Source organism: Copadichromis virginalis, linkage group LG8 (genome assembly GCF_057382275.1).
Source record: "Copadichromis virginalis isolate Kocher_CV1m ecotype Utaka linkage group LG8, C_Virginalis_male_GT1.1, whole genome shotgun sequence".
Lineage (NCBI taxonomy): Eukaryota > Metazoa > Chordata > Actinopteri > Cichliformes > Cichlidae > Copadichromis > Copadichromis virginalis.
In genome coordinates, this window is record NC_140625.1 from 6,096,499 (window position 1) to 6,124,491 (window position 27,993).

The following is a 27,993-nucleotide window of genomic DNA, read 5'->3' on the forward strand; positions in this document are numbered from 1 at the left end:
TGGGGGGAGAAAACCTACAAAATGAGAGTCCGCCGCTGTGGAGGAACAGAAGCGAGAGCGCGCTGAAGAAGCCAGATGTACCGTGATAATTAGCCGAGGATATTAATGGGAATAACGGGATTATGAGGATTTGAGGAGAAGTCACCAGAATCCGGTGTCTCGCAGGGCGAGGGATTAAGTTAGGCGTCTTTACTTCTTCCCTCTGCCGTTATGGGGATAGACCGGCGGCGGAGAGCATCGCTGGCTCTCACCTTGAACTTTCTCGCCTTGTTCCTGGCTGTGTCGGCTCTCACCACCAGCTACTGGTGCGAAGGGACACGGAAAGTGGTGAAGCCGTTCTGCACAGGACCGGTCACCACCAAGCAGTCCTTCTGCATCAGGTTCAACAGCACCAACATCAACGACACGCGGCTGGTGCAGTACATCTGGGAGACCGGGGAGGACAAGTACGTGTTGAGGAAGTTTCACACCGGCATTTGGTTCTCCTGCGAGCAGAACATCAACATGACCGGTAAGTTTGGTTTTCTACAGAAGTAACGGCGGACTGACGGCGGGACCGCTGTGCGCGCTGAGGAGGTGCGTCACGGAGGGAGACGTGCTGCTCCAGCTGCGATGAAATAAAATTAAAAGTCCGGATTTTAATGCATTGACTTTTACGTTCAGTTCCACATCAACAAGGACTGGATTTGGGGATTAATCACGGAAACTACTGAGAAAATTACATGGAAATGTCACCAGGAAGTCATAATCTGACAATGAGTATTATATTTAACTAACAGGTTTTTGTGCCCATTGTTCAAAGGATATCAGATAGAGAAGTTCATAGACAGATTTATATAAACTCAGGTTCAGGATGTAATGTCAGTACACGCAAAGACATTTAAATTGCAAACACAAATACATGAATAAAACGCTAATTAATCACAATTTAGTAATATTTATGATTAAACAAGCAGACAATGGAATAATCATGTCTGGGAGCCTGAAAAGAGCAAACTAAATATATGTAATGTTGATTAATTGAATTATTCTTGGAATAGTTGTTATGGGCAAAAACATGAACAAAGCAAGGTTAAAGGTATATTTCACCCGCTTCTTCTATCACTGAGTGTGAAGCACTACGTGTCCGTGTGCAGACCACCATAAATGCATTTGTTGCACTGACAGTAGAATTTCTGGCCAGCACACAGCTATACGCTGCATTTCAGGCAGAAGACTGTGACACCCTAAGAGGGGGTGAGGGGGGTTGGGTGTTCTTGTTACTACATAATCACAGACTGGAACTTTTTCTTTAAAATTTTACATCGTAACTTTATCTTTGTGGAATATGGAGGAAAAACATATGAAGTCTGACATGCTATCAGCTTGGTACATGAAATAAATGTTTAATTTACGTTCTTTTACAGGTGAGAATTGCAGAAATTTCCTTTATGTTGCACCATCAAACGAAAGAGGTAAGTTTTTTTGGTTTTTGTTTGTTTTTGGGTTTTTTTACATATAAAATGTTACTGCAAATAAAGACTTTTTCAGGGACATGGCAAAATTCTCAGTCAATCAGAGCCTTTATCAGTTTTGTCATCTCAAGGCTTAAAATAACCCAAAGATCTCTGTCATCTGTATGGCTGCTTTCTTGTGACTCTAAATAAGCAGATGAATCTGAAGTGGACGTTTCAGTAATTTTGTCAGTGTGATGAAATGCTGGCCAAAGTCATTTGGTTCTCCACTGACCCTCTTTCAGATATTTTTTTCTAGACATTTGTTTAAGCGTCTTTAGGCCTCCAAGTGATGTATTAAGTTTTTTCTTCATCTTCATCTTCTTCTTCATCAGCACTGACTTCCTGTCATTTGAAAGTGAGTCAGGTTCCACCCAGATTTTTTTCTCACATAATTATCCTATATTGGAAAAAAAAAATCAACAGCTATTGGTGACACCATGGAGTTGTGGATGACCTAATCACTTGTGCTGCTGCTAGGCAATAAGAAACCAAAACAGTAAATCAATCAGATCCACGTGGTTTTCTCCCAGTTAATTAGTGCCCCGAACGCTGCTGTTGTGCTAAAATCTGCCTCTCGTTGCATTCTCGGTGTTTAGCACACAGAGTACAAATGAAAGAGGATCTTGGTCTCTGGGTCTGACAAAGTCAGTGGGGAAGTGCGTTAAACATGCATTTTTCTGATGGTCAATCTCATATTCTCGTACTATTTCAAAATGGGGATTAAGCCACATCTGGGTCTTGGGTGGAGGTTGGAAACAGTCATCATGATGTCACGCACTGGTTGATGAACTACCATAGCCACAAAATAATCTTTCTGTTAACTCCCTGCTTTTGTTTTTCCAACCCAATATGAAAAACAAGGGGTGAGTGTGGATGAGAGCCCACAGACACTAATCCCCCTTGAAACAGCAACTTGTCAATCAGAAAATAGCCACACCCTAAATCATAATAATGTTTTGATCCCAAATGAGACTGACATAGAAAAATGAACAAAACCTATATAGCACATTAAACTTCATGATTAAGATCATGAAGTCATTAGGAAACTAATAACTGATGTCATTTTTAAGTAGGAAGCAGGGATATGCTCTCATGGACTTAGATACAATTGTACTTCTTGCTGTAACCCTCTGCAGGCTGTTGGAAAGAAAGCAAGTTGCTATGAGCTATTATTTATGTCCTATTTATTAATGTCCTAAAGTAAACCAAGCAGAAGAGAAAAATATCTGTGCTATATTTCCTGGCACCAACAGTGCCATTAATTAAGCAGATCCTCCCGTGGGTCACATTCACAGGGTCAAAAATGTTTCCCAAAATCTCAACTCCTAAATTTTAATTAGAGCTAGCACGTAGTGAATATATTATGTATATTATGTTTGATACTCAGTTTTTCTTATTCATTTTTTCTCAGTCAGAATTTTATAGTAAAAGTTCAGTTTATTTTGTCAGGAGGCAGTACGACATGACAGAGAAGATACGTATTGTACCAGACTTAGCAAAACAAAAAAATTATTTTTTTATCATAAAAAAATGGGAATATTTTCTAGACCATCAGCGGGGAAGAGAGGGGAAAATGTAAATCCAAAGCCTGATTCTTCCACTGAGCCCAACCTGCTTCTTTATTTCCAGAAAAAACTGACAACAAGGTTTTTTGGGAGGGTTTCACTCAGTTGTAGTTGCTGTCAGAAATCTTCCTTTTTGTGTCATTTATAGACAGAGGTGGGTAGAGTAGCCAAAAAATTGTACTCAAGTAAAAGTAGCACTACCTCAACATAGTTTTACTAAAAATAAAAAGTAGCCATCCAAGAAATTACTCAAGTAAGAGTAAAAGAGTATTTAGTGAAAAAGGCTATTTGAATACTGAGTAACTGATCGTAACATCTGATTTAATTTTTAAAAATGAGATAAATGGTAAATGGCCTGTATTTATATAGCGCTTTACTAGTCTCTAAGGACCCCAAAACGCTTTACACATCCAGTCATCCACCCATTCACACACTGGTGATGGCAAGTTAGATAATCAGACAGACAAAAATATAAAGTTTAGTGCAAATTTTAAAGACTGAAAAGCAAAAAAACATGAACATAACATGATTACAAAATAATAAATCTAAGCAGAAGAAACACTTTTCTAATTCATTATTGAACTAATATTTAGAGAAGGTGATATAAATATATGTTAGAATAGTATAATACTACAGGTAAAATACTTCCAGTGACAGTATATGGTGTTACTTTATTTCTCCAAATGGCACAACAGACTCAGCAGATAGAACAACATTAAAACAACAAATAAGAAGTCTCACTTCGACATAAACTGTAGATTTGTGTCTGTGTCTCGTGCATTTTTGGTTAAATTTTTGGTTTATTATTCATTCAGTGAAGTTACTCACACTGAGTAACCAGACTTTTTTCTCAAGAGTAGCAATACTTCATAACAATGTTACTCAAGTAACAGTAAAAAGTACAGTGTAGTAAAACTACTCCTAAAAGTATTTTTTTCCCAAAAACGTACTCAAGTAAATTTAACTGAGTAAATGTAATTAGTTACTACCAGTACCCACTGCAGTTTATAGCTCACTCCTCCACTAAAACCAGATCCCCAAAAATGCCTTATTTCAGTATATTTCAGTAACACAAAGAACTGTAGTGCCTAAAAACTACAGCGTACATCTGTTTTAGAAAAATATTGCTGTCTTAAAATAAGAAAAAACAATTAACTGACACCTGTTTTGAAAGACTGAGGTTAACTCCCTCAGACAATGGCAGGCTAACACTTTGTTTCATTCAGTTGTTTTATACAAAAAGAAGAAAATTCAATAAAAATGCCATCTTTATCCTTTAATCCCTCCTACACACATGTGCTTCTTTCTTTTCTTTAACTATGCAAACAATTAACTGTGTGCAGACATGTAAAATGCTGCATAACAAGATGTGGGCAGCAAATTAGTAATCTGTAACCAGGCAACTCCATATGAGCCTCGCCGCAAAGACAAAATAGATCCTCGTATAAAGAGATCTTCAGCGACTGAAACAATAACTTGGATGCCAGACTCTTTAAACAGAAGCCTGTACCGTTGTCCCTGTACAACAGGTTTAGAGCATCCATCTCTTTGCAAACCATTTGCCAGCATCATGATTAAAATACTAGGATTTAGCAAAACAAAGAAACATTTCTATGGAAGGGGCTTAATTGCAGTGTTTTAAAGCCTCTATCTTTTCCACCTGCCTAAATTAAACTGAAGAAATCTTTTACTGAAGTCAATTTAAAGCAAGCAAGAAAAAGAATTTTTAGCTGAAGGACGTATTTCTGTCCACAATTCATTCAGGGATATTTTGGGTAACAGGCATGTTACGTTTATTACACACCTTATGATTAATTAACCACACACTAACTGCCTGCCCTTGGGTGATATATGCAATTACACTACAGCGTACACTGACAGGTTTTTAAATCTGCTGATATTTTGTCCTAACACGTATATAGACTCCAGCTCAGAATGCTCTGCGTCTCTGGGTAGATCATGCTCTGTATCCTCTCCCTGACTGTGAAGGTTAATGATACGGGGGATGGGGTTGCCGGTGCACCTTTCTCCACTCACTCTTCCCCGCTTCCTCTGCCTTTTCACGTCTCTGCTCCCTTCCTTCACCCTTGCTCACCCATATTCTCCCTCACGCCCCAATTTCCCTTCTCTCTCCCCACGACGTCACACTTCAACACCACCATCCACACAACTTGATTTTTTGTCTTCTTCCTCTTGGCCATTACTTTGCTATAACAAACTGTTTTCACAGGTGTGCTGTGGCTGTGCATAGTTGCAGAGTGCCTCTACATTCTCCTGCTGGCCACCGGAGGCATCCTTATGTCCATAGAAGTGTGTCACATCGGCAACGTCATCGACGGGCTCAAGCTCAACGCCTTTGCTGCCATATTCACTGTGCTGTCAGGTGAGAAGCATTAATATAATTACCATCTTTGCCATCAAGTTAGTGAAAAGCATCAAATCAAATAGTTGTGATTCAATGAGCGCTATTTTTGTTCATGTTTGTTTTGTGCTCTCCAATGAAAAGATTACAGATACTGTGATTGTTGTCAGTATCTTTTTCCACTTTAGATGAGAAGAGCTTTTATTTGGACATATTACTAACTATACTATATATAACTATATGTTGCTGCCATTAGTGAGTCTTATAGCCTCCCAAAAGTCAACTGGAAAACCTTGACACTAGGTTAACTTGCGTCCAAAGTTAGAACTCATTGTTGTTCTCTTGCGTTAAAGGGAGGATTTTCAGTAAAGCCAATCATATGTGGGTAGCAGATACTGAGTATCTTCTTCTGCTTTCTACGTGTTTGTAACCAAAACCTGCTCAGACAGCGTTGGTCAGTAAAATAAAGTATTGAAATTTAAATCAGAAAGATGCTGCTTCCAGGAGTCTTTGTCTTCCATTTGTCACATATAAACTGATATGTTGCTTCCATTACTATTACTCCAGTTCATAACCGATAGTGTTCCATTGTTTGATTTTCATATCCAGTTATGCTTTTATTGCAACTATTTTAGATATGTGTCGTACTTAAAAAAAAGAAGAAGAAGCTATTGCTAATCCAGTGCTTTCCAGATGATTTTTTTGCAGGATGGGCCAAAGTCTTACAGTACTTTTCTGCATTCATTCAACTCATTCAATGTTTAATTGAGTCATTTTGACCAGTTCTCCAGCAACACTGGCTGAAATGCAGCCACAGCCTCTACCATGTTTTACAATTGACTTTAGACAGTCACTGTTGTACCTCTCACCTGATCTCTTCCATGCATATTGATGAGGATATACATTGGCAGTTCTTCCCATCTAGTTCACAAGCTCCCGAAAGAGTGTAACAATATGCCCTGAGGGGGGGGAAAGAGGTGTTTTAGAATTTACCCCCCTCCAGGTAAAAAGTAGTAAGACAGATCAAGGACATTGGAGGAAATCTGGAGCTTTAGATGAAAACCAAAGCAGACAATTCAGATTTTTTATACTTAGCTCTGCATTAAGGGGTTGTGATGTCATCTTTGTACACGGGATGATGAAAGAATCTGAGATGATGGAGGAGCTGTCAGCCATGCACTCAATGTAAGGGACAAGGACAGGGCATGATTAGTTCCTGGAGGCAACTGCATGCTTGGGTAGGCTGGGGCTCAAATGGGAGGCGTTAGAACTGATGGCTGTCCTGTTTTTCTCTACTTCAGACTTTCCAAAAACCTGTGAATTGTGGTGGATCGTGGTCTCTTTGGTGTTCTGGTTTGATTATTGCTAAGAGACTTGACAGCCAGGTTTGTTATCAAATGCGCTGATAACTTGCACTATGAAGAAGAGCATATGAATTTGAATTCGAGCCATTTTTCAGTCAGTTGTAGTTTTTGTCGTGGTTTAAGCCATGCTCTCCTTTTTACAACTCACTAAACTATTAAGTTTATATTTATTTAAGGAGGAGGAAGTTAGCCTACCTTGCAAGTTTTTGCAAAAACAGAATATTTATGGATTGCTATAGTGCTGAAATGTGGAAAACTATCAAGAACCACATTTTGTTTTTTGTGGACAAGGGCCTTTCCCTTATTTTTGCACGCGATTACATTGGATAGCATGAGAATCTGAAACTCCAAAGTGAAACTTTCTTAACCTCCCTTAATGGCAAGGTTACTATTAAATTTTATTAGGTCCTGTTGAGGCATTGGCAGCTCCTGTGCACTCAAGAATGTATTTTTCAGCATTATGTAACGCACAAAAAGACAGCATCCTGTAACTTCACCTGATTTTGGTAACATACCGATGCACCAAATGAATAGTGACAGTATTGCATTGATGTTAGGCTCCTTGTCCATGAAGTCACCGCATTCTTTGCTAATATAAAACTGAAAAGTCATGCCCTGTAGAGGACCCCAAAATAAAAATTAACATTTACTGCAGGAACGTTTATCCAAGCTTTAAATACACTTTTGCTAAGTACTGTAAGAAAACTATAGCAAACGCTTGAGATATATACTGATTTTATTCCGTTTCTGTTTAACTTTAAAACCACTGAGTCCTTAGTTCTGCTTCCTTGTTGGCATTTATCCAGTCATATATTCAGGCCAGTTGTAGCCTCTCAGCCCTGAAAAGATTTCCAGTCTGCCTCCCTCTCTCGGTGGAGGAATTAACAATGACCTTCTCTCTAATCCACTCTGTGAAAATGATCCCGACCACCACACTCTGGGCAGTGATTCAGCAATGAAAGATACTCGACTCCACGACAGTGACTCACAGCTTTTTGCTGCTTTGACAGGTGAAATTCAGAAAATGTGTTTTTAAAAAAACAGAAAAGGCTACAGGCTGAAGAATCGTACAACCTGTAAAACCGAGGTCCACACTTTGACCAATTTATTTAATGCTTAAAGGTTGTAACATATGTGTGTACTGTATCTATTCTTTAACTACAGGCAGTTCTAGTTAGACTATAGAAAAGACGCTTGTAGGCCTGGAGTAAAACTGATGCTATACTTGATCCACGGCTCACCCAAAATATGTTAGCATTTTGTGAAACACACTTACCAGCTTTTGTTATGTCAGTGACATGAGAGAATCAGTACTCTTCTCATCTCTGGCTAGAGACACATATTGTTTAGCATTGCTTAATTTAAAGACCTGAGGCAGCAGAGAACAGCTAGTCTGGCTTTATTGAAATATGTCTAAAACATGATAACGTCATAAATTAGCATGATGTGTTGGATTTGTTTAATCCATTCATAAACCGAAATGCAGTAATGTGCAAAAGTCTTGAGCCTTCTCATTTCTTGATATATTATGAGGAGAACGGGAAATACATGCAGAGACTGAAACATGCAGTCCTACAGCATATATGTAAAAAAAAAAAAAGAAAAATCCCCCGCTTGCCCCTGTGGGCGGTCAATCCTTCAAGCTCGGGTCCTCTACCAGAGGCCTGGGAGCTTGAGGGTCCTGCGCAGTATCTTAGCTATTCCTAGGACTGCTCTCTTCTGGAAAGAGATCTCCAATGTTGTTCCCGGGATCTGCTGGAGCCACTCGCCTAGCTTGGGAGTCACCGCACCTGGTGCTCCGATTACCACTGGGACCACTGTTACCTTCACCCTCCATATTTTCTCGAGCTCTTCTCTGAGCCCTTGGTATTTCTCGAGCTTCTTGTGTTCCTTCTTTCTGATGTTGCTGTCATTGAGAACTGCTACATCGATCACTACGGCCGTCTTCTTCTGTTTGTCTACCACCACTATGTCCGGTTGGTTAGCCACCACCATTTCGTCCATCTGTACTGGATATCAGCCACTTACTCTATCTGCCGGTGGTACATACTGTGCAGGGGCCTGTCCTTCCATGATGGTTCCTCGCCTTCCTCTTTCTTGGGTTTCTACTGCCTGAGGTATTCACTGAGCACGTGGTCGCTTGGGGCCATCTTCCTGATGTGTATATATATATATATATATGTGTGTACTGTATGATAACAATATATAAACAGTCTGAACTGTTTTTCAAGCTTTCTTCTAAATGAAACAGACTTGAAGTAGACTTCAGGATAGTTCTCCAGGCTCCTTGATGGACATTCAAAGCACTTCTTTGGATGCTGGTTGCCTCTTTTTCAGTTCTCTGTCAAAATGATCCCACACTGCTTCAATATCAATGTTGAGATTCAGGCACTGGGAAGGCAAATCCATGACTGATAGTGTTCATTTTGTGCTTTTCTGTTCTGTGTTTCATTGTCATGCTGAAAAAAGCATGACAAAAAACCAATCAGATACTTTCCAAATCGTTTTGCATGGTGGATTAAACTCCGATGGCACTTTTCTGTGTTCATAATTTTATCAGTTTTATCAAGATCCCCAACACAGAACCATGACAAAGCCTGCCCTGTGTTTCATAGATGGTTGTACTTCTCTCCTGACCTTCCCAGAACCACACTGACAGCGATTTAGATTCTTGTAATTTTTTAAAGTGATCCTGAGCTATAGTTTTCCAGGCTTTCTGAAGGTCTTTCAAAGTTTTCCTGTGGACATTGGCTGCTTTTTCACTCATTGTCATTATAGTCTACTTTCTGTTTTTTAAGCCACTTAACATCACTATGACTCACTTAAACATATAAGCTGGTCAGATCCACAATAACATTTTCTGCTTGCATCAAGCTTGTAACTTTGCAGACATCTTGAAACCTAATTTAATTAATTAGCTAAATTAACTGTAATTTCAGTGGTCACTGGAACATAAATACTGCATGTATAGAATCACCAGTAAAACCAGAATAAAAGGTGTTTTAAAATGCTTTTAATGCCCAATACTGACTTTCCTACTGTAGGAAAGAAAAACTGTTCATTTTGGTAAAAGGTCACGACAAGGAGAGTCTCTATCAAGAACAATGTGGATACAGAGCAGTGTCCGAAAGCATTACAAAAAAATGGAAATATTACGTTTGCTCAAACCCAACGAAACTTTACTTCTTTGATCTAACTCTAAGACAAGACATTGCTTTGATTGATGCTTTTCTTCAAATAGTCTGTTTTAGTGAAATGTATTTTGTTGGAAATTGGTGCAAGAATGAGGTTTTTGTCTCTGCTTGGATCAAATTTTCTGTCATATTTGTCTTTTTCAAAGAATCCGGCTTTATGTCTGTGAAGGAAAGCCCCTGATCAGAAGGCAAAGTTTTTAAAAACTTTAAGAGACCAAGAAGATTAGAGAAATTCATTCAAGAGACATATATGGATATGTGGTGAGCCTGAGGCTGCATATTGATTAGTTTGACGTTAGAGTTGGATTCCCCCTAGTCTGACTGTTGCTTTGATTTTAGTACAGAGTAACCCAAGTTCTCTTTTGATCCTGTTGGCATATGAGGCAATGACGGAGCTATAGTCTTACTAGTTAAGTGTCCTCAAAACTTCATATCGTGTATCAGGTGCCTTCTTAATCCTATATGACTTTTTTTGCAGATGAATACACTGGGAATGACCTACTTTTTCCTTAAACTGGAATATTTACAAAAAAAAGAAGTAAAAAGCAAATTGAAAGTTCTCATTCAAATAGATTTGTATAAAAGTGATATGGGTAATGCATCATATTTATCGTCATGACATCAGCACCACCCCACCCTGCTTGTAATCACAATTACTTCAAACCTACATTGCCATTACATTCAAATCACCACAAACTGTATATAAAAGATGGATGCAAGTGTCTTAAACATGCATTATTTCTAATGGCCAGCAGGGAGGGATGTTCAAAAAGGCATCAAGCTACATGGAAGTCTATGGAAAAACAGCCTTCAGCTCCTTTGACCTTAGTAAGACTTTTCCTGATCAGTTCAGATCAGTACCTTACATATTCCTCTGGTTATCAGTTTTATCACTCCTCATTTTAAAATCACCAAGATGGCAACAGTACTAACACTCTGCTCAAGCCTTTAAAGTTTGAGTTCAGGTGACCATCTTTTGCCTGGCATAGACTCAAGTGAGAAAATGCACCTCCAAACCTATTGTCAGTTTAAAAAACTGGTGAAGGTTTAAAACGCTGTAGCAAGGATGTTATAAGATGGAAAAGATAACTAAGATTTACCTGATTTTTTTATTTGTCACTTGTTAATCATATTGACAGTTTGCTTTTGTGTCGTTGTGGATTGTGCATCACTGTGAATCGTGAGACTTTATTATCTCCTTTCCAAATGGGAATCTCTGAGACTGACAAATGAAGCTAATCAGAAGTGCCAAAATCTGCAGTTCCTTTAATGGCCAACTGAAGCTAGATCCATATGTGAGTCAGTCCCCCAGACTCCAGTGTTGAAATGCCCAAGTAATTGGCATTTAAAAAGCCATTACTTTACAGTAAATGGATGTAGACGATGCTGGATGATTTTATTTTATCTTCTATTTATTTCTGGTGCATTTTACTGGCAGGGGCAGGCTGAAGGTTGACACCTTTTCCAGGGTCTGTCTATCACAGCAGAAAAACTACTGACCATCACTCAGTCATCCTGTTGTGGTCTTGTGATATTTTCATTTTCACCTGATAGGTGCTGAACCTAGCATGCTCTCCTGCAACTAAACTCAGGAGTCGTGTTTTCACACACTTACCCAGTGTTTTGCCAGCTGTAACGTTCAGTAAGATAGCGAGTGAACTCTCAACCCAGGCCGTATGTGTCATGTTTTATTTATATATGGCTCGCTGTCTGAAGAAGTGAGCTGTTTGCATAAATAGAGGGGGTGAAATCTGTGAGGCTGGTACTCAAGTGTGAGTGTAGTTTTTATTTCTCTAAAACACAAAATCATTAAGAATTTTTTTACGGCTTTTGTTGCAGTTCGTCGGCTCTCAAACATCAACGGTTTAGTGTCCTTGTAACAGTTTGTTTCTCTTTTTAATGGGCTGAATATGTTATGTTAATGAGGTCTGAGCTGAAATTTTATTACACCTGTCAGTTATGTGACGTATGATGAGGCGTGTGAGGTGATGATGAAAAACAGACGTATTGGGGAAGTAAAAGAAAGAGAGGCTTACTTTGATGTGAGGAATGAACTTAAGTTGAGCTGAATTTGGGTAATTAATGTGAGCAATGTGAGTAAAAACTTCAGTTTTTGTGCTGAGTGTGTGTTAAAAAAAATAAAAACTGTGGTTTTAATAGCGGGTGCCTGCGGAACTGCCAATTTGTTCCAATAGTAAGAGTGGTCATGCTAACTGTACTGTGTGTGACAGAGACTGCTGCTCGTTAGTGTATAAAGAGCCTGAGGGGACAGAAGGAAATACTGAGCAATCTGGAGCTATTTTAGGTGATACTTAACAATCTGAGAAAAATGTGACATGTTTCTCATAAACAAAACCAAAAAAGCATTTGTATTCCTTTAATTATATTTCGCATTACTTTTAGAAAATCTTTTTAAACATTGCAGTTTATTAAAAAAAACAAAACGGTTATGCACCATTTAAATACAGCTTATTAATACAATTAATCTTTTCTGACTTTTTCAAAAAAGCAAGTTTCTCCAAACTCTCTATTCTCCATTTGTGTTACACTCTAACTTGCCAACTGTCAGCTATTTTCTGCCTTTTTCATGCTGCCCAAACAAAAAGAGCCTCAAAGTTTCATTCTAATGAGAAAGCTATACACAAGACAAACTCTGAAACTCTGGCTTTTTCCACTGGACCATATAGATGAAAGGAGTTCAAAACATAGACTTGCCTTCAGTTGATAAGAGCACATAAAAAGACCTCTCTGAAAACTACAAAAACACCTTTGAAAATGTTCAAGTTTATAAATATGAAATAAAATATCCATAAAAATTAAACTCTACTTCAAAGAACACATGCTCTGGCGGATTAGATTAACAACACTTACCGGTAATACGCGTGTTCTCAATTTTAACAACTTTTTTTTTTTTCACCTTCCAGCACCTTGTCTTAATACCTGCAGCTTAAAGCAACTGATCTCCAAAGCAAGAGAAACGTGGCACAGCAGCAGCAACAAGTTTACTTATCTCTGACATGGAGACAAACATCTGCTAGATAACCACACTTTCTGTTTCTATTTCTTAAATTAGTGTGTGCCTAGTGTACTAAAGTGTGCATGGATGTGTTGCTTGACTACTTAAGGCACAATGAACCTGTAGTTATTTAAGAAACTACCAAAATATAACAAGAAGTAACAATTTGATTTTATGTTGGAGGACTGCAGATGTTTTATATGTACAGAACAAATATTTCAGTGTCAGTGGAGTAAAGCAATCGTTATGTTAGAGAAATCATCTGCTCACCAAGTATGTGTAACCTAGTGACAAGCCTGTGAATGCTGGCTAGTAGCACAGTAACACAGCAGTACTTGTTTTTTCAGTCCTGTATGCTGGGCTGCATATTGTATGCTTACAAGTGTACTAATCTATCCTTAGATGCTGAAGAAAAACAGGACGCCTACAAGCTCAGGAGAAGCTATATTAGCACAGTAAAAAAAATATGCATAGAAGATGCACCTAGTGCAGCTGCTGTGATAGTGTAGGTAAGTAGAAATGCACAGATCAACCAGCCAAAGATCAGAATCAAACGAGTTCCAGGATTCTCAGCCCTGACTGACCAGTCAGCCTCATGTATGACATATTATGAGTCGTCCTGTTTCATGCCTGTGAAAAATCCACAGTGGTGCAGGGAAATGGTTGTGTGCACACTCACAGGCATACACTAATGCCACATTCCTTAATAAGTTGGAATTTCTTAGTGTCACAATTTGAATCTTGAATGCCCCCTCAACTTGGATTTCCCACTTGGAAGGTTGGAGTAGCCCTACCAACCCTCGAGGTAACGGTCCAAGATGGCAGCACTGAACATGAGCAAAAGTAAAACTGTAAAACCTGTCCTGCCAATGTTGTGTATGTGTGACTGACTAAACAAGCCATATGCAGAGCACTGACCAGGCTCTATACATGAATGTGCTCCAGCTGTTTTAAAAGCAAAAAAGTTTTATGTTGTATTGATACATGAATGGCTCTAACTAGCTTATCTACCTAGCAAATCCTGTTTTTCTTTTTTGGAAGGCCAAGTTCAGAGGTATTTGGACCGCAGCAAAACATGCACTATGACTAAAGACACAACCCACTATGAAAAGATACAAAACACCTTGAAACAAAATTATTTGTTTACATTGTAAAGAAGCTAACAAAGACAACAACCCAGTTTTAACCAACATAATTTAATATAAAAAGAGCAGCTTAGAAAGGCAGCTTCTCAGAAGTAAAGATGAGGAGAACCATCCATCCATTTGCTTCTGCTTATCCTTTTTCAGGGTCGCTGGAGCCTATCCCAGCTGTCTTAGGGCAAGAGGCAGGGTACACCCTGGACAGGTCGCCAGTCTGTCGCAGCGCTAACAGATAGGCACAGACAATCATTCGCACTCACATTCACTCCTATGGGCAATTTAGAGTTTCCATTGAACCTAACCCCCCTAAGTGCATGTCTTTGGACTGTGGGAGGAAGCAGAGAGAACCCACACAAACACAGGGAGAACATGCGAACTCGACAAAAGAAGACCCCGTCCTGATCCTGATGGTAGAATTAAACTCAGGACCTTCTTGCTGTGCGGCAGCAAAGCTGACCACCATGTCACCATGCTGCCCCAGTCCCACTGTTCAAGAACATGTGTCTATAAGTTGTGGGAAAATTTCATAATAATGATCTTCAGTGTAATTGTGAAGCCTGTGAATGCTCTCTTCTTGTAGTCAGAGGAATTGAAATTTGAAATTAGTGTTTTCTTTTTTTTTTGCACACATCCTCCTGACTTTTTCGGTGAAGTCCTTGCACATTTCAGCAAGCCATATTTCTCATGAACCACATACTGCAGATATTAAAACAGCGTTGGTTTGTAGTAGAAGAGTGAAGTTGTTCAGACCTTCAACCTATAAACATTTGAAGCATTGCAAAATGAAAAATAAAACAAAGAAGACCCAACACTGTTGACTAGGTAGAATACTATATCAGACAGTATTAGGGCAGTGGTGTTAAAAAAGGGGTACTACACAGTAGTAAACATGTCCCTGTACCACACTGTTAGACGTGTTGCTGCCATTAAATTACAATAAGCTAATATTATTTATCAGTTTAAACAATTGGGTTTATTCTTTTCTTACTTACACTTTATACACTATTCCAACTTTTTGGTATTGTGGTTCTATTATTTACTAATATTCCAATACGAGGGAATATGTTGCACAATATCTCTCAACAATAAATGTTTTTCGGTCTGTACTAAAATAATTCTGCTGTGTTCTTGTATGAAATCACACTGTGACATCCTGTTTCTGATGTTCTGACCAGATACTCAGAAAAAGACTGTTCTTCAGCCAACTGGAATTAGACGAGGCATAATGCCCCACAAGAGAGAGAAAAACAATTCATTGCTCTTCGTGTGTTTGTGACTTTGAGTAAAGCATATTGTTTGTGTATAATCTTTCACATGAGAGCATTGCAGATTAATGACATGCCCCTACTTGCAGTTTGGTGTTGTTGCTGTGCATAATGTATAGCTACAATTTGATAGGTCTGACATGCCGAAAAATTAAAAGTGTAAAGTTTGACATATCCTGTGACCGGTATTGTATTAGCCACAAAAAACACATGTATTTTTTCTTTTTTCATATCCGCTTTGTCGTATGACAGATTTCTCATGCAGTTCTAAACGCAGGATTAAAAGCTCAACCACCTTTTGTACAATGGATGAATAGTCATTTTCCAAACAGTGTGATAAAGGACAAATAATCCTTAGTGTCAGACTTCAGTTGTAGCTTGTGCACAATGACAAAACAGATTAAAAAAATCTAGGTGCCCCCTGTTGACTGTGAGAGAGCTTTGCAGCACAGATTAGGCTAAACTGCTTTCTCGATGTTGTACGGCTGAACTGGATCAAAAGCGTCACATCTCTGAGGCTGCTTGTATATGTTAAGTGCTTTGACACTAAAAATAAATAACCTTGCAATGGCATGTATTGACTTCTTTTGGAAAAAAAGTGACCTTGTGTTAGGAGAACAAGCATAATTTCCAGATGACAGAACGTGCTGAGACTCGGGACTGCGATTTGTTCCACTCATCCTGATGCACAGCTGCCTCTGATCTGCATAACATTATGATAATGTAGCACTGTCATATCTTTAGGAATAAACATGAGCTCTGATAGGGATGAGATGAGAATTTAGGTGTTTGGTACTGAATCTGGTGCACTCATGTTCGGCCCAGGGATTTGTGGAGGGGGGGGGGGCTTATGTGGTAATCGGATTGGTAGGCTACAAATCCGTAGCTTTTTATTCCTGTGCTGGTTTGTGGGCAAGGCAAAATCCAGCACAAAAAAATCAGGTGCAAAGATGAAAATAATAAATGAAGCGAAGCACAGAAAACCAAGCAAGAGGCAGACGAGGGGAAGAGATGGGAAGAATATGAAAGGACAAAGAGTATACCGGATAAGTGGAAGATGCTGCTAATCTCTACTTTACGTTTTGCACCCAGTTCTTGGTATATATGGATTGGACTCAGTTGATGGCTGCTGAAACCTCCAACAAACAATAGTTGTCCTATTACAGGATGAAAGCACGCCTGTTGAGCATGAGATTTCTTCACATAATGAAAAGGGTGTAAATAAATAGGAGATGTCTTGTAATGTCTGGGCTATCTTTTATTCTAGCTTCTCCAGCTCAGTACAATCTCCCATCAGTGTTATCCAGCTTGCTGAAAGTCAGAGTGTGCTTTTTGTTTCCATCTTTTCCATTCATAAAGAGAAAAAAATATTAAATATGATTTACACAAAGATAGGAAATTTTAACACCTTTGCTGTTTTCCATTTTTTACACAAAATCAGATTGGAATATTTTTCACAGTTGTTCTTTCTCACATTTGCCACAGCAGACAATTTTATCCTGCAGATATGTTTGCACTACTGTAAATAAACTATGCCTGAAGTACACAGGAAGCTGAACTGGTAGATGTAACAGGAAATGGTACCAAGATGCTAAACAGCTTATATTCTAATACATTTAACACTGCAAATGTGGGAGAAGTACAAATGGCAGCAAGCATGTCATTTGTTGGTGTTGTCTATATCTGTTAGTTTTTTCTAATTTCTAGTTTTAATCTCAATTTTTGGCATTTATCCTGCAAACATGCCCAGATAATAAAGAGCTGCTTAAAAAGAACAGAGCAAAAAAAAGCAGTATGAATAAATAATATATGCATAATAGAGAAAGACTCTTTCGTGGCTAGAGTTTTCATTATTACCATCATAAAAGGTGAAACACTGTACTGCGCTATTAATGAACCGTTTGTTTTTTAATAAAATAAAAACTAAAGAGTAAATTTGTTTAGAACGAACAAAAAAGTATGTTTGTGGCAGGCACTGCTGCATCCAGTTAATGGTTCCTCTGAGTATAAAGCTTTATTATCTCTAATTAGTAGTACATTCAAAAACTTCATAATTTTAACAAAGTTGAAAAAAGTTAAGTTAGTTAGGAAAGCTTGTGCATGTTCTTATCCATCATTTTCCTTTCGTATTTTCATGTATTCTACATGGATCTTAAGCTAGTTGGAAAGCTAACTTGCTGCCCAAGATACATAGTTTTACTTTTACTTGCTCAGTATCGCAAGTAAAAGTACAGAATGTTACTGTTTGGGTTTTTAAAATCATTTGGCTAGAAAAAAAAGCTACAGCTACATAAAAACTTCAGCCAATTCACAAAGTAAGCTAACTGTCGCTTGTTTGCTAACTACAGCTCATGTGCTAGCAGTAGCAACAGCATTGCTAATATTTTTTTTTTCCTTGTTTAGTCTAGTGTGTGTGTGTGTGTGTGTGTGTGTGTGTGTGTGTGTGTGTGTGTGTGCGTGTGTTATTGTATTGCAATGACTCACACGTATCTTTGAGACGAATGTGACCCTGAGGACACTTTGACAAGGCAGTTTTGAGTCCTTTCATAGGTTGCTATATATAGTTCTGTCTGTGGATGTATTTTATCAAATTAATAATATCAGTATTATAGGAGGGCTGATATTAAAAGCTAATATTAGCTTTTTTGATAATCTGCTAGCGACAGCATTTATAATGGCCAATAAATGAAAATTTTAAACTCAAAAAAAGATGTAGGAGAAACACTCCAATCCACCAGGGGTCGAATGTTGGGTGTTTTTAACAGTAAATTATAGGGAAATCTATTTTCCTGTCGTGTGTCTAAAAGAAAAAATATCGCCTGATATATCAGAATATTGGAATGCTAAATCACCACATCTATATCATTGGGGTGCATTGCATCTGTGCTAGATGCTTTTCTGAATGTTTACTGGTGTGCAGTTAGGATTAAAGGCAGGTGAGAATAAGGCAGTGCTGGGAGAAATTCAGCTCTACCCTCCTACCATTACCTGAGGTCTGAGGTCTGGGTTTCTCTGCTCCACTGCTGCCAACACAACCCAGCCACAGATAAGCAGCCAAAACTGGATGGATGAATGTTTCTACAAAATATGATTTTCACCAGCGTGTTGCTGGTGTAACTCAACTGTTTGATTCAAATATAGTGTAAAAATTACAATTAGTTAAAAACCTTTGTTGTTTTCCTTGTAAATTGCATATTGGCCTTGAGCTGAGCATGCCTAGCAACAGAAGCTTAAAGGGAACAGGGTTTAGGGAAAAATGAATTGTCTCTCTGTTTTCCCCTTGACTCTCGTGGTCTTCATCTCACAAACAGTGGCACGCTGAGATTGGCTGTAATTACCATATTTATGCCTTCATTTCTTTCATTGCATTAGTTGATCCTATTCCCAAGCAGAAGCCTGCTTACGTGCAAAAGTAAATAACTCCACCAACACTGCTGTATTCTGAAATTTACTGCAAGATTTATTAGCAGCAGCAGCACTGTGAATGGTATTGTTTTCACCTCGTGAGTCAGCTTGTCATCATGGGAAATTGTGGGCCTGGATATACCTACTTTAGCAGGAGCTGCTCACAGAGGCTGTTTTGGGAGCAGTAGCTGTGCCATGTTTTCAAATAAAACGGTAAAATACACCCAGTTTATAATTAACTAATAGTTAATGAAAAATAGTACATTAATTACTCACTAACATAACAAAAAGCTCTCTTCAATGAATGGTTTAAAACACCGACAAAGTGCAGACACAAGGATGGCAAAAGTGAAAGGCAAAGTTACTAGATACTAGTTAGGTCTGCTATAATATATGGTTGGAGATGGTGGCACTAACAAAAAGACAAAAGTGGGAGCTGGTGGCGGAGTTGAAGATGTTAAATTTTTCATTGGAAATGATGGACAAGATTAGAAATGAGTACATCAGACAGACAGTTTGGGATTCATGGATGTAGAGAAGGAGGATATGATGTGTTTGGTGTGACAGAGCGAATCTTATGAGCTTAAGAGATGCACTCAGTGGCCACTTTGTTAAGGTAAAAATACTAATCCATCACTGTAACAGGGACCCAGTGGTTTCAGGTAAGTAGGCATGGTGAAGATGTCCTGCTGATATTCAAACCGAGCATCAGAATGGAGAAGAACGTTGACTTAAGTGGCTTTGACGGTGGGAGGGTTGTTGTTGCCAGGCAAGCTGGTCTGCCTGGCAACAACCTGGTCCTTTCAGAAACTTATGATCTACTGGGTGCTTCCCACATAATCACCTCCAGGGTGTACAGAGAATTGTCAGAAACTGGGAGAAAATGTGTTGTTGATGTCAGAGGTCAGAAGAGAATGCCAGAATACTTTGAGCTGATAAGAAAGCAACAAAGCTCCCTTGGTTACATCTGCAGTACGCAGAAGTGCATCTCTGAATGAACCAGGTGAAGCAGATGGGTGCAGCAGCAGAAGACCACGCGATGTACCAGCTAAGAACAAGAAACAGTGGCACCTGCTGGGTCATAGGCTAGCCAAGATTGAACAACCGCGTGTGATTTAAATGCCGCAGCTTATGTAATATTTTTTAAAAACTTTTTTATCAGAGTTCTCCGTGTTGTTCCCAGTTCCTTGGTGCGCTGCTACTTCTTCTGGTTATTAAGGAATAAATGAGAAAATAATAATGCAGTAGACAAAGAAAAGTTGGTACACCTGAAAGTTGCATTTCACTGTTTATTTCTCACAGTTTTAGTTTTATTTTGTGCTCCACTTGGACTTTTCTGATTGATTTTTCAGCTGTTAGTGAAGTCTTGTCTATTTTTCTTTATGTATTTATTTCGTTTTAAGAATGTGTGTAATAAGTAAAGAAACAGAGAATCAGTGCCTAGTCTGGCCACATAGTTAGAATTTCAGCTCCTGTAATATTTCTCTCTGTATGTGATCATTTGCCAACCCTAAAAGAAATACATTCTGTAGATAGCAGCACTACTCGGTGTGACTCGCTTAAACAGTGACTCACTGTAGCTCAGTACCCCTTGCAGTAAAATGAATAGTGAAGGAAGCATGCAGATTCAGCAAATACAGAGTATGACTAATCAGTCCATGTGACAGTGTTATTGAATTATTAGACCATTAATACTCATTTTTAATAATATTTTAGTTAGTTCTGTGGTTTCATATCCTGGGATTGGTCAAAGGATATGTTAAATAGCTGAGAGGTAGTTAGAGAAAATTCTTCTGCTCTATTTTATTGCGTTCTTAGAGGTTTAAACTTTGTGTAATAGCAGTGTTTGACATGTATATGGTTGCAAACAGCTGCTCGTGTATGCGTCGTCATGTGTTACATTGTGCAATACTGCCATCAAGTGGTGGCTATCAAGAAATACACTTAGCAGGTTCTTTGGCTGCCAGTGTGGGTAAATCTTATTGATTTATCAGTGTTTGTGTACGTGTGTGTGTCCAGGTCTGTTGGGGATGGTAGCCCACATGATGTTCACCACAGCCTTCCAGCTGACAGTCAGTCTGGGCCCAGAGGACTGGAAACCTCAGACGTGGGACTACAGCTGGTCATACATGTGAGTGATGTTGGTTCTTTTTATTTTGCTCCCAAGCAGCCAGACATTCGTGTCATTTTTAAAGTGCTCTTGAACAATAATTCTCCAGGCTTTCTGGAAGTCTTTCAAAGTTTTTGTTCGGACATATAATCTAAAAATCAACAAGGTTTGTGAGTCACTCCAAGCCGAGTTTGGAGAATTTTTCTGAGCATTAAATTCTGACGTCTTTTTTAAATTTATTTGTAGCAAAATCGGTGAACTGACTGTAACTCAACAATGATTCCTTCTGATCATAGTTTTGTACAGATAGCACATCTATAAATTACACATTGTCATGCAGCCATGTGCAACACCATGTGTAAGGACATAACTGCAAGATGTTTTTTGCATGAAACTCCTTTTCTGTCCCATTTAGGATTTGAACATTTATGTTCTGCTCACTGCCAAATACGTGAGCTTGTTAAACTTCAAACATGAGCTTTTACAGGGGCGTTTTTTTGTGTTCCTGTGCCTCCTGGTACAGTAAATTGTCCACAAATTATGCCTTGCTTCAATGCAATTTTAACAGTTTGCAAAGCCATCTGTGGGCCAGACTGAACCTTTCAGCACCTCAGTTGTAGCCTACTTTTCAGTCTTTTCATCTGCTGCAATCACAGGTCCAAAAACTGAGCTTGTTACAGTTTTTTCTGAATGCTTAAACCCTAACTGTGATTCCTGTAGCACAATCTCTAAAACTATTCAGACTTATAGCAAAACCACTCACTGAGTTTGCAAAACTAAAAGCACAAAAACTGCTTTGCACTCAGTTTGCAATTTTGTAACACACACTTTGCAAAACTGTAGGCACAATTCACTGCACAACACTCAATTACCAAATTTCCAACACACTCCTAGCAAAAGTATACACATGTATGGCTATCATTAACACTAATCTGCCAACTGTCTGGCACACTTTCACATGTGAAAACTTTCTTAGATAATTAGTTCACTTTGCAATCAGCCTAAGCACTATAATACAGGTAAGCTGTGTGTGCGGAGTACAATGGAGGGAGCAGAAAGAGTGAGAAGTAGAGGAGGCCGAGGAAGAGGACGTGGAGGTGAAGAAGTAGGATGAAGAGGACAACAAGGACAAGGAGGAGCAAGAGGAAGACGAGGAGGGGGAGAGGAAGATGAGGAGGGGGGAGAGGAAGGGTAGGAAGAGTAAGAAATAGAATTGCTGATGACATCAGAGCTACAATAGTGGACCATGTAATCAACCGTGGAATGACCCTGAGGGTAGCTGGCCAACGGGTCCAGCCTAACTCGAGCCGCTACACTGTAGCAAGTACCATAAGGACATCTTGAAATGAGAATCGGTGAGTACAGTCACTTCGCACAAAGATTTGTAGCACTGCCATATGCCAATGAGAAACACACCAATACCATTGATGTAAAAATACTGAAATTGTTACTTTACAGAATTGCTAGATGACCAGATGCTGGGGGCAGAGGAAGCATGTTCACTGCAGACCAAGTAACCCATATAGTCATTATGGCGATTGCAAATAATCCTATACTTGGAAATAAACACTTGTGTTTGTTTTGATGTGTGTGAATAAACACCAGTACTTGAAGTTTGGATCCCTCTATGCTTATGGATCTATGACAGAAGTAGCTCAAACTGACATAGCCTACCTTGTGCACTGAGGAAGCAAAAGCCAGATGTGTTTTGTATTCATACCATCAGTGTGCAGTTGGCGCATTGTGTGCTTAGTAGATGATGGCTTGTGTGTACTGTTTGATACGGAAACACCACTTTTACGAAGGTGTGAAGAGTTAATCTAGCTGTGTTTGCTTTTGCAAGAGAACTACAATGTTTTGATTATTGGGTGACAGGTTTTCTTATTTGTGTGAAGAGTTTTGCAAAATTAGCCAATAGTTACAAAAAATGTGCTTAAGCAATCAGAAAAAACTGTAAGTGGATAAAGGAAAAAGCCCACTCTACAAGATAGCTTAGTCTTTTCTCTTTGTGTCTCCTGTGCTGTTGCTCTCAGCCTACTTTTCTGTATTTCTCCTTACCCCGCTCCCTCCCATTACAGTCTTTGTAGTAATTTCTTTCTTATCCCACTGTTTCACCACTTGGCCCTTTGAGTCCTCACTTGTTTGTTCTCCCAAAGCATTGAAATGATTTGGTAAAATGTTCTATACATTGGTTATTTCATTTTTGATCAATTTAAATTGCACAAGAACAGCAGAAATATGTAATACTTAGTTTAACCATGCATTGCAGTTCTTTTCTCAACTTTTGTTTGCTTTGTGCTAAACTTGGAGCCCAGCTGATATTGAATTTTAAATCACTGAGTACTGGTATCAGTATTCAGTGATTTGAAAGGCAAACATTTCAACAGATTAGCCAATATCTTTTTCTTTTTCTGTGTTGCTAGTGGGAAAGCTTGTATTTATCAATCACTATAAATACTAATGTTGATAAATCAGCACACAGGTAATACTGGCCAGTAACATCAGCCTGACAACAAATGGGTTTGGCTCTAGTTAAACCTCATCAGTTCGATCTTTATTCCTTGTTAAACTAACAATTATGCCTGAATAAAGCAGACAGGTTTGCAGGGCTTTTGTGATGAATCAGCGCCACCCGGAGGACAATTCCTCCTTCACATTGGCTGGACTTTTATTCTGCAAAAACACGATGAAAGCACATAGACAGTTTTTTATCAGCATAGTACATCATTTCTGGTGGTTATTTAATATAGAAAAAAAGAATCTTTTACTCATAAATATCATAATTTATGCATTCTTGTAAATTTAGGATCAAATCACTAAATTACAAAGAAAAGAGAGCCAGTTTTTGGAAGCCACCATCTTGCACCGCTGTCTTGAATACAGCAGACACAGTAGCATAATAGTGTTTTATGTTCATGGCTTGAGATATACGTTGCATGCCTCATTAGAAGATCACAAACAGCTCTTTCAAGCTCCAGCTATTTAGCATTAGTACATGTATATTCTTATCATTTCCTTCTCATTATGCCTCTGTCCTCCTCCTCTGCTTTTGTCTCTTCCTCATTTTCACCTCGTCCTCTTCCTCTTTACCTCAAGCTTCATCTCCTCAACTGAAGTCGGGGCTCTAACACAAGAAAAGGTTCATAAATATGCTTATTTAGTCTCAATATTGTCGCAATTACTTACTCACCGTCTCTGGACAATGAGCTGAACAAAAACAGCAGCTGGTTTTAAGCTAATATTGTGCCAGCTAGTGTGCCAGACAGCTGAGCTAAACAGTAGAATGACACCCTACACTTACTTACTTACTACTTACTTTAAAGTCACCTGTTCCTGATTGCCCTTCCCTCCTTGTATTTAGTCCGTATCTATAAACATGGTTTTTGTGAGGTAGCCATTGTTGTATATGCAATGTTTTCTCTTACTGACTCACCTCTCTGTACCAGAAAACCCATTCGTTATGCTAAAAAGTTCACAGTGTGCTGTCATTAAAACAGATTTAGATTGTCTTAGTCTATAAATGTGTGAATAGCAATTTTTAAACAATGGTGCACACGTGTAATATGCTGCTGTAAAATTGATAACTTATCTAAACAGGCATGTATATTTTTTTTAGCTATTGTTTGTCTTCTGATCCCTAATCAAAGCAACCCCTTTGTTTACTTGTCAAATAATTATTATTACTTGATCGTGACAAAAAAAATTACCTTGACAGTATTTTATGTTGTCACAAAGTAACTGTTTTCCCAAGATATCAAAATAATATGACAACCTGTTTTCAGTAGTCTGAATTTTGGAGGAAAGAGGCTTTTTGTGTTTTGATCATTAAATAAAAGAGACTTTCTATCAAGATAAAGTTTTCAAAATCATATTTTCATGTTTCTATGAATGCTTTCACTTGAGGATGCATTTGTCATACCTAGTCTGCTATCAGTATTTAACCTCTTAAGCCCCAACGCCCCCTGATACGGGGGCAAAAGGTAGGCTTGGGGCTTAAGAGGTTAAAGTAAGGAGGTGGAGGTGCCAGAGTTGAAGAATGTGACATTTTTATTGGGAGTGGCCACGATTTAAATGTTAGTATATCAAAGGATTAGCTCAGGTTCTGTAAAGGAGCAAATGAAGGAGTTCATGGTGTTTTCGTTTCTTTCCTTAGTTTGGCATGGAGCTCCTTCACGGCCTGCATGGCATCCTCAGTCACCACCATCAACCGCTACACCAAAACCATCCTGGAGTTCAAGCACAAGCGCAGGAACATTGAGAAGAACCTGAAGATCAAGCAGAAGCTGTTGGAGCTGGACTCTCCGGAGCAGGTGTGGGACATGTACATCAGCTCTGTGCCGAGCACTGCCGAGGAACTGCTCGACCTGTCGTCAGATGGACGCAAGCTGTCCAACACCTCCATCTTCTTAGACCTCAATGACCTGCCAGATCCACAGGGAGAGGAATACTGCTAGACAAGCAGCGTGTAGCATTTTGAAACATGATTCTGTCACTGTCATGTCCAGTGTCTTACAAGGATGTAAATACTTTAAGGATAATGAGATCATGATTGAGACCTCTGGGGATTTTAAGTGATTAGCCAAAATGTTCAACATTTAGCATCGTAAATCACAGCACTAATTTGGAAGCATATTTCTGGTCACCTGAGAAACATAACTCTTGTTTGGTCTTCACCATTCCTGAGAACTACAACAGGATGTTTAATTTCAGGTTTTTCACTGTGTTCAACAGATACTTGCTGACGGGTGATGACAGCCATGAACCCAAAACCATAAAAGCACAGCAGGATATTACATATTTTCAGCATAATAACTTCATATTTAAGGCAGAAGATTTAAAGGTTTGGGGGTTTTTTACACATCCTTAAAAAAATCCAGTTTTAGTTTTATATTCATGCGTCATTAGCAAGGTTACAACAATTATTGTTATTAGCAGGAAGACTATTTACCTTACTTTGAATAAAAAGTCAATTAAAAAAAACTAACTTGCATTTTCAGATCATCATATCATCTTTTGTTAGAAAATAATTTAGCCCTTCACAAAAAGCAGGGAAGGTATTTACTCGGAACTTATTCTGTATATTTGTGTAGTGACAAAACAACAAAAAGATCTGAAAAATAAGCTTTTCACCATTTAAATGATGGTCAAACCTGATCTGCTGTGGCACAGCATATCAACAAATATACTGTCAATATACAGTAAATGTACCATTGAAGCTAATTACACTACTGTAAAATTCAAAATGAAGGTTTGCCGTCTCCTCAGCAATGATCTCAGTGATTACAGTGATTGTTTATTACCTCAGAACTCATCAAATGTACATGGAAATTTGATTTGGAAACTTATCCTGATTCTGATAAAAGTCAGAACATGATATATAAAAGACTCTACAGGGACCCAGTTGGTTCAGGCCAACTGTTTAAAGCTAATCAAGCCTCCTATAACCTACATAGCTGTCCCGTTAAAACTGGGTTATAGCCTTATCCAGATTTCTGAAACCAAAACATATACAAAACATAACTGGGATACTTCTGCATACACCGATGCTCAAATGGTACATGTAGCTTCTTCCATGTCTAGTACTTCTAGTCGCTGAGCCCACCACAGTGGTTCTTCCCCGTTCATAAAAGATAGACATACCCATCACAATGTTTTGAAATCCTAAGTGTTCCGGCCGTCTCCATCAGGGGGCGTAACAAGCATGGTTCAGATCTGATGAGAACCTGAAGACACTGGATGAAGGTTAGCTGTGCACCAAAGCATATAAATATCATCATCTATTGAAACTAGCAACATTACAGAAATGTTTGCTCTAGTTGTAAATCATCTGAGAAATAGGATACATTTTTCTCATTGGCTGTACAGAGGCCACTCTTCAGTCGTTCTTATTTTCCATGTAGGAGTCACCCCATGGTGGCCGTTAGCATAAATGAGAATAGGTGAAGCTGAGGAACCTAACAAAAGCCAAGAGAAAAGCTCCATAGAAAGGACAGTGATCTGATCGCTTCTTCAACATCTCCAATTAGTTCAGTGAGGCGTAAAAAGTCTTGGGTTGCTGAATTTTAAAGTTTAACTATTGATGAAGGTGTACAAAGTTGCTAAAGCTGCGTGTGTCCATGACTCACTCAGCTGTAAATAGACATTGCTGGACCGACAGTATCCATATATTGATACACTGCCTCACACCTAACCAATCATGTAAACCAAATGGGATTTAGTGGCATCAAACACACTGCATTAGGTCTTTAGAACCGAGAAGTACGACCACGATCGAGGAACTGTAGCAGCATTGCTCTGTCTAACACATGGAAACAAAAGATGATTTTAAGGTGTATAGCAAGAAGGTTCTGGGGGTGGAGGATGCCTGCAGGCCACGCTGAGTGCCTTTACTTCCAGTAGCATGCCTCCACTCACGCAGCATGCTCTGTGCTCACAACATATGAATAAGGGCAGTGGTGTTTCTCTGAAAAAGTGACTGCTTTAGAGGAAACATGTATCTGTCTGTGCAAACTGCCAAAACCCATCAGCGAGAGAACCGCGCGTCTTTTGAAGCTCTCTGTGTTAATATTTACTTGATGATGGGGGTGTTTTTCTTGTATTGACACACTGGGATTGTTGCTACTTACTGTCATTTAAGTGCATTTCAAAGTATATCTTTGCGTACCTTATTTATTTGTTCAGTTTAAAGTGAAATGTAAACGTAGATGACTTGACAGCTTATTCTTCTTGAGTTTAAATTATCTTTGACTCTCCTGGGTTGCAGTATACGCTGAAGCATGGATTGTTGTGTTTTTACGAGTATGTCATGACTTATTTACAGTGGCATTTTTTGTGCAGTGTTCATTAGTTGCTTTTTTGTGGATAATTGTTTTAAGCTTAATATGTTAATATGAATAATACGTTTTTATGAAAAGATTTAATTTGAGGCAATCAAGGAGCATATGTGATAATAAAGAAGTTGTTTTTATCATATTTTCTGCTGGGCTTCAACCCCACAGTTCCTTGCTTTCACCACAAGATGGCGGTGTTGCCTAACTTTGAAATTAGCAGAAATTGGTGAGCCAACGCACCCCC

General features: G+C 38.8%; 1 protein-coding gene across 1 annotated transcript; it reads left to right on the top strand.

Annotated features, from left to right (window-relative positions):
- gsg1l2b (gsg1-like 2b) lies at positions 1 to 27,891 on the top strand. Its single transcript, XM_085465490.1, has 5 exons — positions 1 to 511; positions 1,407 to 1,454; positions 5,292 to 5,444; positions 20,829 to 20,940; positions 25,073 to 27,891. The coding sequence occupies exons 1-5, from the start codon at positions 211 to 213 to the stop codon at positions 25,371 to 25,373; spliced, it is 915 nt and encodes a 304-aa protein (XP_085321616.1). The 5' UTR covers positions 1 to 210; the 3' UTR covers positions 25,374 to 27,891.
- The last annotated feature ends 102 nt before the right edge of the window (positions 27,892 to 27,993 follow it).

What these genes read in the sequence shown, in the direction of transcription:
- gsg1l2b (XM_085465490.1), top strand. Translation starts at nt 211, where the DNA reads ATGGGGATAGACCGGCGGCGGAGAGCATCGCTGGCTCTCACCTTGAAC. An exon ending in GCAGAACATCAACATGACCG is followed by an intron (nt 512 to 1,406) that starts GTAAGTTTGGTT and finishes GTTCTTTTACAG; the next exon opens with GTGAGAATTGCAGAAATTTC. An exon ending in TGCACCATCAAACGAAAGAG is followed by an intron (nt 1,455 to 5,291) that starts GTAAGTTTTTTT and finishes CTGTTTTCACAG; the next exon opens with GTGTGCTGTGGCTGTGCATA.